The 19,514-nt window shown below is 34.7% G+C and overlaps 1 protein-coding gene across 7 annotated transcripts in view; it reads right to left on the bottom strand.

Annotated features, from left to right (window-relative positions):
- CADM2 (cell adhesion molecule 2) overlaps positions 1 to 19,514 on the bottom strand; it is a gene marked incomplete at both ends in the record, with an annotated part of 1,063,002 nt that overhangs the window by 144,495 nt on the left and 898,993 nt on the right. For 5 of the 7 annotated variants that reach the window (XM_082625754.1, XM_082625752.1, XM_082625756.1 and 2 more), the window contains 2 exons: positions 13,837 to 13,974; positions 16,375 to 16,527. The exons of 1 other annotated variant lie outside the window; for it this stretch is intronic. In XM_082625754.1, coding sequence (XP_082481880.1) covers positions 13,837 to 13,974; positions 16,375 to 16,527 — 291 coding nt within the window. The remainder of the gene's footprint in view (positions 1 to 13,836; positions 13,975 to 16,374; positions 16,528 to 19,514) is intronic. One more of the 7 variants, XM_082625755.1, reaches the window with a different exon arrangement.

Raw genomic sequence — 19,514 nt, forward strand, 5'->3', positions numbered from 1 at the left:
CTACATCCTAGGCCGAATCAAAAAGATAATACCATCTTACTGGAAAAAAAAACAAACAAACACAGAAACCTGACTCTGAGCCTGATGCTTCAGGGTAGTCACTATATCTGTGTAGATTATAATCTCCTTCCTTCTACTTAAGATTGAAAGATTTATTTTCTATTGAAAAAGGTGTTTTATTGTAGGCCCAAAAGATGATAACAGATGGCAGAAAAATTTTAAAAAGCCCATCCATTGGAGTAAATCCTATAAGAAAGTAAAAAAATCTATCCATTTGAGTAAATTCTATAAGCAGCAGGCAGTGTAACCCCTTTGAAACACCTGTGATGATACAATTTTCTAGTCATCAATTTATTTTATAAAATCTTGTAGGATTCAGCACATGCAAGAAAAAATAAACCTGCCCCTCATCAACCTCTTGTGAAAATGATTCATTTGCATCAGTAAAACATCTGTAATGTAAAATTAGCTTTCTGAATACAATGTTTCTCTCTCTCTCATAGTTTTGTTGATTATTTTTCAACAGGTTGTCTTGTTTTCTGAGCTACATATCACTTTTAAATTCCAAGTATCCACTGGGATGTTCATTAGGTTCAACACCATTCACGTGTTCATAAAATTCATAAATAAATTACTATTTTTTCATTTTATATTCTATTATTCTTCTCCCTTCTTATCTCTGATCTCTTTTGACTTTTACTGATCAAAGAATTAAATAATCATTTTTAGAAAGATCTGATTCATAAATTTCATAAAATACCTTCCTGGGTCCCAGGAAGATCATTTGCTAAAGATGCTGGGAACAAGACTTTCTCTCCTCATATGCCACAAAAACCATAAAGAACTACATTTCCATGAAGAATCTAAAGCTAATGAATGGGAGAGGCATCTTTCTTAGCACATGAAAAAGCCATAAAGTATCTTTTGGAAATAACCTGAGGAGAATTTGAACAGAGACTGAGTCCCACCATTAGCAGATGTGAGCTAAAAAGCTAGTACATTTGAATATTTATGTTATTATGATCTCAAGATTGTTTGTTGGCTGATGATTTCTGGATGAGTGAGATTTTCACTTGCTTTAACCCTTAAGTTAAAAACGTTGAGTAATAAAGAAATAAAGAATGTTACAAGAGACAAGGAAGGACACTACATAATGATCAAGGGACCAATCCAAGAAGAGGATATAACAATTATAAACATATATGCACCCAATATAGGAACACAACCATACATAAGGCAACTGCTAATAGCTATAAGAGGAAATCGACAGTAACACAATAATAGTGGGGGATTTTAACACCTCACTTACACCAATGGACAGATCATCCAAAATGAAAATAAATAAGGAAGCAGAAGTTTTAAATGACACAATATACCAGATAGATTTAATTGATATTTATAGGACATTCTATCCAAAGCCAGCAGATTACACTTTCTTCTCAAGTGCATGTGGAACATTCTCCAGAATAGATCACATCTTGGGTCACAAATCAAACCTCAGTAAATTAAAAAAAAATTGAAATCATATCAAGCATACTTTCTGACCACAACACTATGAGATTAGAAATGAATTACAGGGGAAAAAAAAAAACGTAAAAAACACAAACACATGGAGGCTAAACAATACGTTACTAAATAACCAAGTGATCACTGAAGAAATCAAAGAGGAAATCAAAAACTACCTAGAGACAAATGACAATGAAAACACGATGATCCAAAACCTATGGGATGCAGCAAAAGCAGTTCTAAGAGGGAAGTTTATAGCTATACAAGCTTACCTCAAGAAACAAGAAAAATCTCAAGTAAACAATCTAACCTTACACCTAAAGGAACTAGAGAAAGAAGAACAAACAAAACCCAAAGTTAGCAGAAGGAAAGAAATCATAAAGATCAGAGCAGAAATAAATGAAATAGGAACAAAGAAAACAATAGCAAAGATGAATAAAACTAAAAGCTGGTTCTTTGAGAAGATAAAAAAAATTGATAAACCATTAGCCAGATTCATCAAGAAAAAGAGAGAGAGGTCTCAAATCAATAAAATTCAAAATGAAAAAGGAGAAGTTACAACAGACATTGCAGAAATACAGAGCATCCTAAGAGACTACTACAACTAACTCTATGCCAATAAAATGGACAACCTGGAAGAAATGGACAAATACTTAGAAAGGTATAACCTTCCAAGACCAAACCAGGAAGAAACAGAAAATATGAACAGATCAATCACAAGTAATGAAATTGAAACTGTGATTAAAAATCTTCCAACAGGGCCTCCCTGGTGGCGCAGTGGTTGAGAGTCCGCCTGCCGATGCAGGGGATACGGGTTCGTGCCCCGGTCTGGGAGGATCCCATATGCCGCGGAGCGGCTGGGCCCGTGAGCCATGGCCGCTGAGCCTGTGCGTCCAGAGCCTGTGCTCCGCAACGGGAGAGGCCACAACAGTGAGAGGCCCGCGTACAGCAAAAAAAAAAAAAAAAAAAAAAAAAAAAAAAAAAAAATCTTCCAACAAACAAAAGTCCAGGACCAAATGGTTTCACAAGTGAGTTCTGTCAAACATTTAGAGAAGAGAAAACACCCATTCTTCTCAAACTCTTCCAAAAAATTGCAGAGGAAGGAACACTCCCAAACTCATTCTATGAGGCCACCATTACCCTGATACAAAAACCAGACAAAGATACAACAAAAAAAGAAAATTACAGACCAATATCACTGATGAATATAGATGCAAAACTCCTCAACAACATACTAGCAAACAGAATGCAACAACATGTTAAAAGTATCATACATCATGATCAAGTGGGACTTATCCACTTTATGACCCACCTTGTAGAGTAATGGAAATAAAAACAAAAATAAACAAATGGGACCTACTGAAACTTCAAAGCTTTTGCCCGGCAAAGGAAACTATAAACAAGATGAAAAGACAACCCTCAGAATGGGAGAAAATATTCGCAAATGAATCAACGGACAAAGGATTAGTCTCCAAAATATATAAACAGCTCATGCAGCTCAATATTAAAGAAACAAACAACCCAATCCTAAAATGGGCAGAAGAACTAAATATACATTTCTCCAAAGAAGACATACAAATGGCCAAGAAGCACATGAAAAGCTGCTCAACATCACTAATCATTAGAGAAATGCAAATCAAAAGTACAATGAGGTATCACCTCACACCAGTTAGAATGGCTGTCATCAAAAAATCTACAAACAATAAATGCTGGAGTGGGTGTGGAGAAGAGGGAACACTCTTGCATTGTTGTTGGGAATGTAAATTGATACAGCCACTATGGAGAACAGTATGCAGGTTCCTTAAAAAACTAAAAATAGAATTACCATATGATCCAACAATCCCACTACTGGGCATATACCAGAGAAAACCATAATTCAAAAAGACACATGCATCCCAATGTTCATTGCAGCACTATTTACAATAGCCAGGTCATGGAAACAACCTAAATGCCCACTGACAGATGAATGGATAAAGAAGATGTGGTACGTATATACGATGGAATATTACTCAGCCATAAAAAGAATGAAATTGAGTCATTTGTTGAGACGTGGATGGATCTAGAGACTGTCATACACAGTGAAGTAAGTCAGAAAGAGAAAAACAAATATCGTATATTAATTCATGTATGTGGAACCTAGAAAAATGGTACAGATGAACTGGTTTGCAGGGCAGAAGTTGAGATACAGATGTAGAGAACAAACGTATGTTCACCAAGAGGGGAGAACCACGGTGGGGTGGGGATGGTGGTGTGCTTAATTGGGCGATTGGGATTGACATGTATACACTGATGTGTATAAAATTGATGACTAATAAGAACCTGCAGTATAAACAAAGAAACAAACAAACAAAAACAACTAATACTAAACTTTCTTTGGGTTATTTGTATGGAAATTTTTTAATATACATGTTTTAGACATTACAGGAAATTTCTAAAAATCTAATATGTTCTGGTATAATGTTATAATTCATGTCTACTTATTACTTTAAAATGTATATCTCAGAAATAACTAAATTTCCTTGTCAATTGCATTATTATGAAATTTCATCAAATCTTTAACCATGGTCATTTTTAAGTCTTTTGTCATTTACAGACAATTCTGGGTGTACTCTGATGCTTTTGCAAAAATGTTCCTATAAAAGGGTTTCATCTTCAAGGAATTCATGGAAAAGACTCTCACAAGTACAGGTTTCTGGTAACTGACTATAATGCTGAACTGAATGAATAAGCATTTTCAGAACTCTAATGGAAAACTGATGAATTCATAAAAATGCTAACAAAAGATCAAGATGAAAAAAAAATTAATTACATGGGACTGAGTGAACTGATGAGGATGATTATAATTTTTGTGACTTTCTGTTTGAATAAAAAAAAATCCCACAAGGACTCAGAGGCAAAAATACACAAATCAATTTTCACTGCAAAGTAAAGGAGCTGTTACAGTGGAGGATTACTAGACTGAATGTCAATATTATGACATAGTATGAGTGTGTTTCGTGTTTGGTAATTGCAATCATTGTTGCTTTTGTTGTGGTCATCCATCTACAATGCTTGGTGTCAGTTGATTTATCTTCTGTAAACATAAAATACAGCGTGTGTGTGTGTGTGTGTGTGTGTGTGTGAGAATAAATAAATAAATTAATTAATTTAAAAAACCCTTGGTTAAAAACATGAATTAACAACAAAGAAAAACATTATTTTGTTGATAGAGTGTTCTTTCTTGACAATAAGTAAAATCCAGTCAAAGATTTATACTTACTTATCTCATTATATACATGCTGGAACTTTTCTTTCCATTCCCACAATAATGTATACCAGTACTGAATTTCTATAGCTAAATCAAATAATTTTTAGCTTTAAAACTAGCAGAATTATTAATCTAAAATATTTTGTCAAAGTGAGTATGGATACATTTTACACTTATTCATGTTCATCCCCTTAAATGTATTATATCATCTTAAAACAAATAAGCAATCAGACAGAATTAAAACATACTACCATTTAGATAAAGTTATTATTTCTCTACATTTCAAAAACAAAGGCAAAATAACTTTTGCTTCCAGCCTAGCAGAATAACAAAGTTGGATTTACCTCTTATCTGTAAACAAGAGTTTTCAAGATATTGAACATAATAATAATGGACAGTTATCCCAGAGAGATGGAAAATGAATGAGATGAACCCTAAAATTTGTCCCTGCTTAATGCCTTGAGAGATTTTCTAGACTGTGTTGTGTGGAGGGAAACCCATGCAGACCCTGATGGCCTCCCTGAGTTATGCTGATGGAGCTGGGTGTCTAAGAAGGCCACAGCAGCTAGAGTTTATAGGGCAGAGTATCAAAAATGAAAGAGCTACACAAAGAGATGACTCCAGACATCTGCAGTGTCCCTCACAGTATTTGGCAAAGTAATTATTGATCGGTGTATCTGTGTGAAGAAAGTGTTTGGGGCTAGGACAAGAACTATCAAAAAGGATTAGAGGAAACAGTACATGATGCTTACACAGGCAGGGAATAATGCCTGTTCTAACTAACCTGACTGAAAAACACTCATAATTGGTACCCTGGGCACTCAGAGAATTTTATCTGAGTAATGAGAATTAAGTGATTCTAAGAATAAAAGCTGCTCTGGTCCCACCTAAGAAATTTAAAAGAAGCTCTGAAAGTATTAAACTCTAAATTACTTAACCAGAACAAAGCTTAAGAATACCTATAGGAATAGGAGAACATTCAGTACCAGAAAGGTAAAACTTATAATGTCTGGAATCCAATCAAAAAATACTCTGCATTCATAGAAGCAGGAAAATGCTATCTATAATGAGATCAATCAATCTATCAAAACTGACCTAGAAATAATACAGCTGAGAGAAAGAAAAGACAAGGGCACTGAAAATAAAAAATCACTCAAAATACATGCAAAACCTAAAAATATGAAATTTTTGGAAGTAATTCTTTGTGATCTTGGATTAGACAAATCATCTTACATATAATACCAAAGCATGATTCAAAAAAGTAAAAAATAATAATACTAAAATTTAAAAGTTGGATTTCATGAAGGAGTACAACCACTTTGAAAAATCGTTTGGAAATGCCTTTAAAAATTAAACATGTGTCTTCTATATGATCCAGCCATTCTGCTCCTAGGCATTTACACAAGAGAAATAAGAGCATAGATACATACAAAGACGTACACCTAAATGTTCATAGCAGCTTTACTGCAATGGCCCCAAACTGTAAACAACCCAAATGTCTATCCCCAGATAAATGGATAAACAAATTATAGTACAGATACATACAATAGAGTATGAATCAGCAATAGACAGCAACAACCTTTATATATGCAACATGGATGAATCTCAGAATATTCATCCTGAGGGAAATAAATCAAAGAAGAGTATGTACTATATGATTTGATTTATATAAAATTCTAGAAAATGTAATCTATAATGACATAAAGTAGAATAGTGGTTTCCTGGAAGTGAGATGGGGGTGTAGGCAAAGAAGGACAGGAGGAAGGAATTATGAAGGTGTATGGACAAACTTTTGTAGATAATGAATATATTCATTATCTTGATCGTAGTGATGGTCTCATCACCATATACACTTGTGAAATAACACCAAACTGCACACATAAAATATGTGTAGATTGTTTTTTGTCCATTATATCTCAATAAATTTGCTTTTAAAAAATAAGACATTTTTTAAAAGTTTCTCAAAGATTTTTGGTGATCATTTGCTTTCATCAGCCATTCACACTCAGATCAAACAACTGCTATATCTCTTTCCAGAAAGATGTTTTATGTATCTCATTGTATCTTGAGAGAGTCTTGAGGTAATACAGTCAACAGCATTTAGAAAACCCCAAGTGGTATGTACACACACACACACACGCACACACACACACACACACACCTCACTTACAGGTATTACTAATGCTATTTCTTTTTCTCATTTAATATGGGGTCCAGCATGATTCAGATTTAAATGGCAAGGACACTTTCAAAGCAGGAAGTTTAAACAAAAGAACTAAAAAAAATCATTGATATATGGTATACTCTGTAAGTTTAAACACTAACAATTTTAATTAATCCTTCTCACACGTGATACAGGAGTTTTAAGCTCAGGGCACACAAATATCTCCTTTTTATTTTCTTTTGTGTTTAGCTCAAGAGAATTCACAATCTCTGTATAACATGTTAGTATTTCACTTATTTAAATTAAGGCTTTGTGCAACTGACATTAAATGAAGTATTAGGCCAAAACTGTTTTACACCAGGGAGAGTATTTAAATTAAATATATAATTGCTGTTTCTCAAAATAGATTCCACAAAGTTCAATGCAAGAAACACAAAACAAATTTTAAAAACCATATGGCCAAAGAATACGGCTAAGATGTTGTCTAACAGAAATTTGCATTAATTCTCAGAAATGTTAAAACACTGAAGTGAATTTTGATTTAGTTTTAGAGAATCTCCCTCTAAGAATAGATTCATAAAGGACATAGAATATCGAGTCATTTTCTAAACTTATTAGATTAGGACCTCCTCTCTTTCTTTCTTTGAATATCTATTAATACTTGGCTTACTGGTCTCTAATTCTATGCATTCTCAAACTATAGTGAGCCTAAGCATCAACAGAGGTACTTAATAAATATCAGGACTTCTAGGCTTGACAGCCAGAAATTCTGATTTTAAAGGTCTACATTGAGACAAGGAATCTTCATTTTTCTAACTAGTACCTCAGGTGATTCTAATCCGAGCAGTCTAAAGGCTACCTTTTAAGAAACACAACATTCAGAAATTCACTCTCAAGTTTCCAAATGCTGAAAAATTATTTAAGTAGCTTATAGTACAATTATACTATATTTAGCCAACTTGAAAATGAGCTGCTGCATTATTTTTGATTAACACTAAAGTGTATGTGAAGAGTCCTGTTCACACAGGGCAACACAGCTAAAGTCAGTTTAAGCTTGATGGTCCAACATTTGAAACAAAAAATGTACACGAAGTAAATAACATTTGTAGAATACAGGCAATACTATTAGGCACTGACAAGCTTCAGTGACTCCCCACAAAGTCAGGCTTTGATGAATATGCAGGTTACTACATAGCATGATTCTCAGGGTCCGAAGGAAGTACTGAGGGGGTTTCTGTTGAGAGTGTGCTGCACAAATAAAGGGTAATAACTAGTTGTAAAGACTAAAACTAAAAATGTCCTTCATAAGAGATGATAGACCTTTGTGTTGTCAGAATCCCTTTCTTAATCATAAGTCACCTAACTCCAAAAGCCTGCTAAGTTTAACTTTTAGATTCTACCAATATATAGTTACTTCAATCTCAAAGAATAAACATATCATCATTTATTTCTGAACTAATTTCTCCTAATGCCTTTCTTATTTCCACATGTTCACTAATCAAGTTGTGTTGGCACCCAAATTGTGTTGTCTTTGACCCTTATTTTTGCTCCATCTCCCAGACTTATTCACCAAGTTCACCTGGAATTTGTCTTCTCTTTTAAATCCATCCATTTAAAAAACTGCCATTTCATCCATTAGTTCAGGGCCTTACTAATTCATGTTTGAAATGTCCCTTAAATATTCTTCCAGGCTTCAGTTTTCTTCCCCAATTCAAGTGCTGGGTCTTAGAATTGGAATATTCAAACTCATTATTTGTCAGATGTGTGACTATGAGAAATCATTCTGCCTTTCTGGATCTCAATTTCCTGCTACTGGTGCATAATAAATGATTAAAAGCTTACTGTCCTAAAGCAATATGCATTTATTATCTCACAATTTCTATGGATTAAGAGTCCAGATAGGGCTTATCCTGGTCCTCTTCTCAGTGTCACCAGGCTGAAATCATGGTGTTGGCTGAGGCTGCGATTCCCATGTAGCTTTTAGAGTCCTCTACAAACTCACTGATTGTTGGCAAATTTACCTCCTCGATGCTGTATGTCCGAGGTCCCCATTTTCTCACTAGCTGCCACTCAGGAAGAGCTTTCAGCTCCTAGAGGTCACCCACAGTTCTTTGTCACATGGCCCCTATAGACAGTACACACATGGCTATTTGCTTTCTTCCAGGCCAGGGGGAGGATGTCTGACTCTTTATTCTTTTATAAAAACTTCACCTCATTATGTCAGGTTTCCCTTAGTAATCTCCCCTTGATGAACTCAAAAGGGATCCATAATTATATCTGTAAAATCCCTTTTGCCATGTAAGGTAACATGATCAACATGATCAAGGCAGTTACGTCACATATATTCTCAAGTCCTTCCTACACTCCAGGGGAAAATATTATACAAAAATGCGGGTCATTGAGGGTTCTCATAGAATTCTGCCTAACACATTCATGTAAAAGCTAGTTGGCTGGAAAAGAAAATCTTAAGATTTTATGATGATAACTGCTCAAACTACAAGTTACTAAACTTATACATGGAATGGAAAGTTTACATAAGTTCTCAGGACACTGATAGATTTAGGAAGGCAATACACATTTTTTCACTACACTAAATGGCAAAATTTCCAACTTCCTAGCTACACAGAAGATTAAAAGCTACAGTGAAACCCCCTGCAGTTTTGAATACAGAGCTGCCCAGAGGCACCAAAGGGATTTCTGAGTCGGACTCATCAGGAAGAAAAAGGAGAGTTAGATGAAAATTATGATTATTCATTCCACCGTTTAAAGCGTATAGAAGAAAGTGTTTAACCACTGCCTGCAGAATAAATTCCAAACTCCTTAATCTGGAGTAAAAGATCTTCCATGACTTAACTGGCCCCTACCTTCCCATTTATCTCTCATGTCTGTATCGAACAGAAAGTTTCAGTTCCTTCAAACAATCACGTGATTTTACTCTGCATAAACACATGGTTTCTTTCTTTAGAATGCTCTACCACCTACTTTTACCCACAACCCATATAGTGAATTCCATTCATCATTTAAGATCCACTTATTCATTTAACTTATACTTACTGAGTACTCTCATTCATCAATGAACTCTCGTCTTTACCTCTGCCACAAAGTAGGGCACATCTCTACTTCTTGTTTTGTACAAAAACTGTAGTCAGTTCATATGTCTGTTACTATACTTGTTAGATCTTATGTTTATATGTCCATCCCCCAAAAGTGAATACCTTAAAGAAATAATTCTGTTTCGGTTATAGTTCTAGGACTAATTCAGGGATTGTTACAACTCACCAATCATGGTTTGCTCAAGATAGTAGTAATAATGATAACAATAATAATAATATCTAAAATATATTCATTGATTCCTTATACTGTGAAAACACTTTATACATATTGGCTTGTATGAAATCCTTGCAATAGCACTTTGAGGCAAGCTTTATAATCCTCATTTATTAGATGAGAAAACTAAAGTTCAGAGACAGAGGCAAGACTTCAATATGTTACTGATACTTCTCAACATTATGTTCTCTATATACCAGTGTGGTCTCCAAACAGGAGCATCATCATCTCTCACAAATTCAACACACTGCTAACTATATATGTTCTCGATTTCCAACCCAGATCTACTCAATCAGAAAATCTGGGGTCAGGCCCCTATAATCTGGGTTTTAACAGGCCCTGGAGGTGATGATGATGCCTGCTAAAGTTTGAGAACCATGCTGTATAATCTAACATGGAAATATCCTGGCCAAGAAAATGTGATCAGCTAGGACTATGAAACAACTTTCTCCCAGAAACTTGGTGATTAAATTCATATGTTAGATAATAATGGAGAAAAAATGTGCAGAACAATGACTCCTCCTGAAATCAGAAGTCACTTTGAAAGCCCCTACCTCTATCATACAGAGTCTGAAACAACACAGTGTCAATATGCTGAACTGGCCAGTGCTTAGTTAAAACGTATGGAAAATAATACTTTCCTTTGACTGTAATAACTACTTTGGGATTTACATAATGTTACACATTCCTCTTTATAGGAAAGTATTCCTCATAGCTGGTTTTATCACCCCAATGACATTTTAAACATCTCCAGGTCAAGGTTCTTATTTTCTTCATTTGGATATTCACTCATGACCATAGAATACTGTATAATTGGGACACATTTTAACAATTTCTTATCAAATTGAATTTAACTGGATTTGATTAGCCTATCTTTTCCAATTCTTTATACTAGGGAGTGTCTTTTTAAAAAATCTCAAGTGATATTATAGTAAAAATTGTTACATGATAATAGGAAGTCAAATTTTGATTTCTGAAAAGACAAGAGTGCAAGATAAGGATAGAACACTCCTTTCAGTGAGGTGTATCTGCTGAGGGATTTTAGAGTGAACTTTCACTTCTCATGTAAAGAGCACAGCAATAATAATGAACGTGCAGTCTGTATAGAGTACTTAATACAGCATATTTGCCTATACACCTATACAAATATTTTAGAGAACTCAGGAAGTTCACCATATCATTGTAAAGACAAACTATGTAAACATGCAAAATAAGAGTTATAAACAAATAAAGAGCTATATAGATGAATTCAAGTGTAGGAATAATAAATGCTCTATTAATGGCCATGCATTGAAGAACACAGAAAAAACAAAGCTTCACTACTTCTGAATAGAACACAGAACCAAATGCTGATTCTGTATATGGTTTTCTCTTGATTTTCATTCTAGTCTTGATTCAGATGATTTTAAAGTATGGTGTTTATAAGATCAAAATTTCATGTTTTTACATATAAACAAAAGTCCCCTCTCTACCTAGTTTATGAATAAATCTGGCATTCAGGGCAGAAGCCAAATTTGTAAAAAATTAAGATATTTTATAAAAATATTTTTAATGAAAACATTATGCATTTCTCATAAGGCTACAATGTTAAAAACAATCAACCAACATTAATGACTATTATGTTAGTCTCTGACCTCCTTGAGGATATATTTATCCAAAACACAAATAAAATGGTAAGAAATTAAGAGAAACTAACTCACTCACTAACTAATTATGTCAAAATTCAGAAAGAGATGCATGTAGGTAATAAAACAATTTAACCGAAGGAGAGTATTTAAGAAAAACATTCTAGCATAAACCAAGCCTTTCACATAGAAAATCATCTGATTTGTAAGAATTCACTGCCAGGAGCTTTCTTATAGGCCAAGGAAATCGGATTTTAAACTTATCCTCCAGGTTAGGACTCTCAATCAGAAGTGCTTACGCAGAAAAAGTGGCTGGATTAGAACCTTGTCATAGTAAGATAACTCTGGATACAGTGTAGAGGGTCCATTTAGAAAAGCTCCAACCAAGACTAGACATTTAACACACTAACCTAAACAAATATATCCTAAAGGCAGAATTAGAATGGATGGTACTGAGCCCTGGCAGAATATAAGAGCAAGTTTAACTTAGCAAAGTGATGTATCTAACTTGTGAAATGGGTGCTTGTACTTCTCCAAAGTTAGTCCAATAAAATGTATTTATTAGAAGTTCTAAAGTAAAGGTAGTAATTATGGATAAATTACAGATAGTTCCTTGTTTTGGGAAAAAATATAAAGAGAGAAATTAATTAAAATAGAAAAGAGGTAGAATAATTGTATGGATTGTAAACCCATAACTTCTTAGTAATATAGGCAATTCTACCTGTTGGGCCTCCATGCCCAAGTAAGATACTTGAATTACAAATTAAAATAACCAAAATGGTTTGCATCAACCTATCTCCTAGAAGGTTACCTTGAGAATAATACATATTACTATATAAATAGGAAAAATTTGTAACAAGCATAAGAGATGATTCTTATATTTGGGTTTTAATGTACATGTGATGTCAGGTCCAAGATTTCTGTATGTGGGGTACAGAAACCACTAACAGACTTACTAGCCACCTCCTCTATAAACTTCTTAATCCACCCTAAAAGAGTGTGTGTGTGCATGTGTGTGTTTAAGTGTATGAAGAGCAGAATTATGCTGAATATTTACATTTCTGTGCATTTTTACTGAGACAAGCACATTATTTTAACCTGTGTGAGAACTACTGAAAAACAGATTTATTGATGTTTAGCTAGTTTTATCCTCAAAACTTTGTATTTTCAGAACCAACAAGTTGAAGAAATAATTCATGGAGTTTCTCTGTTTATAATCTAAATACTACAGATGAGCTCTAAAATAATCACATCTAACATGAACACTTAGCACTTGCTATTGTCAAGTACGATCTATGTATTTTTTTATATATTAACTTATTTATTTCTCCAAGTTTCCCACTAGATATATATCATTTTTTTAAGATTTATTATTTATTTATTTAATCTATTTTTGGCAGTGTAGGATCTTAGTTGCTGCACACAGGCTCTTCCTTGAGGCGTGCTAAACATTCATTGCAATGCTCGGGCTCTTCGTTGCAGCACGCGGGCTTCTCTCTAGTTGTGGTGTGTGGGTTTTCTCTTCTCTAGTTGTGGTGCACAGGCTCCAGGGCATGTGGGCTCTGTAGTTTGGGGCCCGCAGGCCCTCTAGTTGAGGCCCTTGAGCTCAGTAGGTGTGGTGCACGGGCTTAGTTGCCCCACGGAATGTGGGATCTTAGTTCCCTGACCAGGGATCAAACCCACGTCCCCTGCATTATAAGGTGGATTCTTTACCACTGGATCACCAGGAAAGTCTCTAGATATATATCATGTTAAAACTGTTTTACGTAAGAGAAAAATGGGGCACACAGAGATAATAGTAATATACCTTGTAAAATTACCTAATTTAAGGTAAATCTGGTTCAAATTACACTTAATCAGAAAGTGACTGTGGTTTGAAAAGGAAAATGTAAAATGCCCTGGATCTAACACTTCACACTAGTTTCAGCACATTAATTTTGATTTGGAGATCTTTCTCCATTCCTTACCTTTAATCTCTTTGTCATTTTTGAACCATCTTATATCAGCTGCAGGTTTACTACCAGATGTTTTACAAGTCAGCTGCATCAAGTCTCCCTCCATAACTGGGGATGAAAATCCACTAATTTGAGGCTTCTCAGGAACACCTGTAATTTAAGCAAATGAATGAAATAAACATTAATTTCCGGGGTTGATTTGTTCTTAGGACTATTACTTTCACAAACAAAGCTAAACTGGGTGTTTAACTGACAATAACTTCAATCAAGAATAATAAACCGGGGCTTCCCTGGTGGCGCAGTGGTTGAGAGTCTGCCTGCCGATGCAGGGGACACGGGTTCGTGCCCCGGCCAGAGAAGATCCTACATGCTGCGGAGTGGCTGGGACCGTGAGCCATGGCCGCTGAGCCTGCACGTCCGGAGCCTGTGCTCCGCAACGGGAGAGGCCACAACAGTGAGGCCCGCATACCGCAAAAAAAAAAAAAAAAAAAAAAAAAAAGAAACCAAAACATAATAATAATAAACTGCTGTATAATAAAATAAATGACAAAATATATAGCGAGATATATATACACATACATACAAACACGTATGTGTGTCTGTGTAAATATGCATATGTGTGTGTATATTATCCAGAAAGCATTTAAAATGCATTTAAAGTAGTTTTTTTTAAATTAAATTTTACCTGCAGAAATACTCTTTGTAATCTTAAAAACAACCATATTTTAAGATTTACAAGTATGGGGATTTAAGACAGTAGATTGTTTGCATTGGGCTAAAAAAAATCCACAAAACATATTTTTTCATTCTTTAGCAAACTGTGATTTAACCAAATTAGCATATTTCATTCCTGATTTCAGAATTCTTAAATCTTAAAAAATATTGTTATCCTCTGTGTACTTTTTTCTAGAAAATGCATTCTGGAATAAGGGATTCATTAATAATTACAACTATACTATTTTTCTGATTCTTCTAAAGTAGAGAATGTCTCTTGATGTCATTTGTATTAGAAATGTAACTGCAGTTTTGTGGAGCATGATATGTATTATTTTTAATGCTAGTTAATGCTAGCTACTTATTACCTTTTCTAGCCCAAATCATCCAATGAATAAGCAGATAACTAATATTCAGAGATAGACATTGATGATTTAAATAATAGAACATTACACATTTTGGAGGCAATAATATTCTGCTGTCATGACAGAGGTTTATTAAAATTTCTTCTAAAAGTATTCAATAATAAAGGCAGACTGAAAGTTACTTTATTGTACTATTTAATTCAGTTTGTAAAGAATAAAATGTAAGAATGTTGGAAGGTGCCAATAAAAGAAATACAAACTAAAACAACAAGAACAACAAAAATAAATGACAGATCAACATACTCCATTAGCTGGCTAGTTTTTTTTTTTTTTTTCATTCACCTTCATATAGCTTTAAAAAAAAGTCACATCACCATTTAATAAACTGAAATTAGCCACTTCCCTATTTCTTGGGGTCTCAAGTTGGCTCTCTACAGAACAATACATTAATCTTAGGCAGCTGCTATCCTGAGATACCCCATTTAGTGGGTGTATTTTGTCCTTAATGGCAAACTTGTGAAGATTTTTATACAATAGTCCCAGTGGGACTTGCAAAGAAACATATTTCATATCCTATGTACAAAACCAATTCACTAGCAGGATTAACTTTAATATTCTCACCCAGAAGAACAGCATGCATTAGTTCGTTTAAATGCAGTGTTATGCCTTTATCTATCAAAAAAGGAAGGCAAGCTAGGAGCAAAAAAAAAAAAAAAAAAAATCAATCTTTAAATTCCTCTAACTTGTTCAGTACACAGGTGTGTTTCAATGAACTCCAGCAATTTCAGCTGATTGGGCCACTGACGTCTGTGGAATCACAGAGAGCTGTGAGCTGCAAGCTTATTTCCTCAGAAACTATGAATGTATTGCTTTTTGGTGTCATTATAACCTTTAGAAAAATGGCCTGATACTTAGAGAATAAAAAAAAAAGAAGCTACAAGCTGCATGCGCAAGCGACATTATGTACTTTATTTAGTAATCTAGAAAACTACAAAGCTAAAAGGCAAGAGGACAAATAGAAATGTTAGGGTCATTTAAATACACTAAAATACACAAATGGTAATATTTGGAAGCAAATATATATTAGGGAAGATCCCATTAGGTGACTGATGATAAGGTGGAGGAGCATCTGATAGACACATTGAAGTCATTATGTTCATTATTCTATCACTTTATAAAAGGATTACCATGTGTACAATCTAGAGATGATTTGACACAAAGGAATTTAGTTGAAAATCAAGAAACCTGGTGTCTATTGCTGGCTAAGAAACAAAATGGCTGTTTGCTCTTGGGAAGTCATACAAATCTTTACACCTCCCTTTATCTATTTATAAAATGGGGGAAATGACTAAGTGATTTTTTAATGCTTTTTGATGATCCTCAAAGTGTAGATTTGTTATTGAATCATGTTGCTGTAGTTGTACACATCTCTCTGGCTTGAGATCACATGGTGTTAGTCCCTTGCACTTACCCAGAACAGTGAGATAGGCCTTGGAAGTTTTGACAGGCATTGTAAATAAAGAACAGGTGTACTGTCCTTCATCAGAGAGAGAGACATCACTGACGCTGATACTCAGTTCATGCCAGGAAGCCCGAACCAGCTCGATCCTATTGTCCCTTAAAGCTGGAAAAAGAAAATACTGAAAATGTGAATAACAACATTAGGAAAAGTTGCTACTGTTAGACACACTACTACTGTTGTTACTGATTCTTCTAAAGTACTGTTGCTACTGTTAACACAATAAACATTTTCTTTGGCCATATGTCTAAATCTGGTTTCCTGAAACGTTTTAAAGGAAGGTTTAAATATATTGAAATATTTTATCAGATTTAAAAATCAAAGTAGAATTAAATGTTCCTTAATATTCTGAGAAATAACTTTTTAATTAAATTATTGCATCTAGTAAGTACAATACCTTGGATGAGGTAGATATTGATGGTGACAAAAATGGCTTTCCTTCACAAAGTCTTTCATGAGTTGTCAGTACCAAGAAAAGCTGTAAACAACAAAGTTCACTTCTATGCCCAGATAAACTTGGGAAAACTATGACTGCTCAATTCCTTCCAGGAAACCAACAATGAACCTTAGCATATTGAAAGTTCTCTGCAGTAGAGACACCTGTTAAGCTTTTTTTAAATCAGAGCTAACTTTCAGCTGAAAAACACCTGTAGTGTACCTGACGTTAAATTTGCTCTGACTAGTTTGTGCCTCTGCTGTACTGTCTGTTAAATACTTTTAATATATTCTTTGGTTCAAACCACCTTTTCTATCACAGAACACTTGTTTTCACAGATCTCTTAAGCATCTTGCTTATTTATGCTTCTTTTAAATCATTTTTGGAAAAGCATTAAAAAACTTAAATATCACTATATGCTCCACTAAGGACAGGTATAAAACCAGGAATTAAGCAAGAGGTGACTAAAGGAGTACTCTGAAAGGTAGAAAGAGGAAAGGGGACTGGTTAGTGATACCAGAATCTAAGGAATAACACAGTGTCTCTCTAACCAATTGTAAAAGGCATTTGAAGCCTGGCTTCTCTCAACCATAACCTAGCAACAGAAGGTGGCCTAGGTAGACTCATTTTATTGCAGAGCAAATGGGATTCCCACCAAGAACATCGGGAGAGGCTGGGCCACACCCAAGGGGAATCAATCGGGAGCATCACTGTCATGGAAAGCAATCTCTTTTTCCATTGGGCTGGAGACTCCCCTTCCCTACTGAGAGACTATGGTCAATTGGGCAGCACAGGCAGTGGGTCAATCCTTCTATAACAATTACCCAGCCCTTGAAGTGATCTTTGATGAGCTAAAGAACCATTTATCCCACCTAGAGCCATCAGGAGGCCTTGCTTCCTTAGGTGGCACAAGTAGGGATCAGTACAACTCCCGGTGGAAACAGACAACTCAAAGTGACCAAATAACACCACAAAGGCTCTGAAAATTAAACTGTTGGTGGAACCATAGCCCACAAATGTAAGCCAGGACCTGTGTGCTGAACCTAAATAGAATAGAAGATGTAAATAGTATCCAGAGTCTCCTAACACAATAACCAAAATGTCCAGGATGTGATAAAAAAAAGAATTACTGGTCACACCAAATACCAGGCAAAACATAACTTGAATGAGAAAAAATAATCCATAGATGCTAATACTGAGTTGAAACGGATGCTAGAATTATCTGACAGAGAATTTAAAGAAGCCATCATAAAATTACTTTAAAAAGCATTTACTAATTATCTTGAAACAAATACAAAATAGAAAATCTCAGCACTCTAAAGAAGTTATTTAAAAAAATAACCAAAGGAAAGTACAGAAGTCAAAAATACAACAACCAAAATAAAAACTCACTGGATTGGATAAATAGTACAACGAGACAACAGAGGACAGAATCAGTGAACTTAAGAACAGATCAATACAAGTCACTGGATCTGAACAAGAGAGAGAAAACAGAATGGAAAACCAACAACAAAAAACAAAAAATCAGAATCTTGGGGACCTGTGGGACAATAACAAAATATCCAACATTGGTACCATATAAGTCCCAAAAGAAAAGAAAGAGAGTGAGGCGGAAAGAATTTAAGAAATATTGGGCAAAAACTTCACAAATTAGGCAAAAGAAATAAACGTACAAAATCAAGAAGAGGAGCAAACTCAAACAGGATAAACCCCAAAAGGTCCAAATCAAGATACAGTGAAATTAAACTCCTGAAATCCAAAGAAAAAAATCTTAAGAGTAGCCAGAGAGAAAGACATATTACCTATAAGAAAACACCATTTCAAATGACAATATATGACCTCATTTGAAATTATGGAGGTCAGAAGCAGTGGCACGTTTTTCAAGTGCTGAAAGAAAAGAACTGTTGATCGTGAATTCTTATCCAGTGAAACCAACGTTCAGGAATCAAGGGGAAATAAATATATTTTTAGAAGGAGGAAAACTAAGTACATGTTTCTCTAGCAGATCCGTCTTAAAGAAAAGTTAAAGTTCTTCAAACAGAAAAGAAGAAATTCTGAAGCATCAAGAAGGAAGAACAAGTGAGAGAACAAAAAATATGGGTAAATACAATATAGACTACTCTGCTGCATTTTTCTGGCTATATGATGGTTAAAACAAAAATTATACCATCAACTGATGCAGTGTTCAACATGTAAAGAAGGAATAGTCAAAACAAATAAAAAGTGTCAGGGCAAAAGGACCTAATGGAAGTAAGGTTTCCATACTTTACCAGAAGTGGTAAAACTGGTAGACTGTGATAAGTCATATATGTATAGCATTTCAATACCTGGAACAACTACTAAGAAAATATACAAAGTGATACATTCAGAAACTCTATAGATAAATCAAGATGAAATCCTTTTATATAGTGTCTTGAAATAACTAAAACTATAGAGATGGAGAAAAGATTAGTTCTTACTGATGGTGAAGGTTAGTAAGGGGTGGAGGGGAGTGGGAGTGATATGAGTGTGGTTATAAAACTACAGCACAAAGGACCCTTGTGGTGATAGAACCGCTTTGCATCTTGACTGTGGTGATGGATACACTAACCTACATATGTAATGAAACTGGATAAAACTAAACACACACACATACACACATACACACACACACACA

This window comes from Mesoplodon mirus (assembly GCF_964341445.2).
Source record: "Mesoplodon mirus genome assembly, chromosome: 6".
NCBI lineage: Eukaryota > Metazoa > Chordata > Mammalia > Artiodactyla > Ziphiidae > Mesoplodon > Mesoplodon mirus.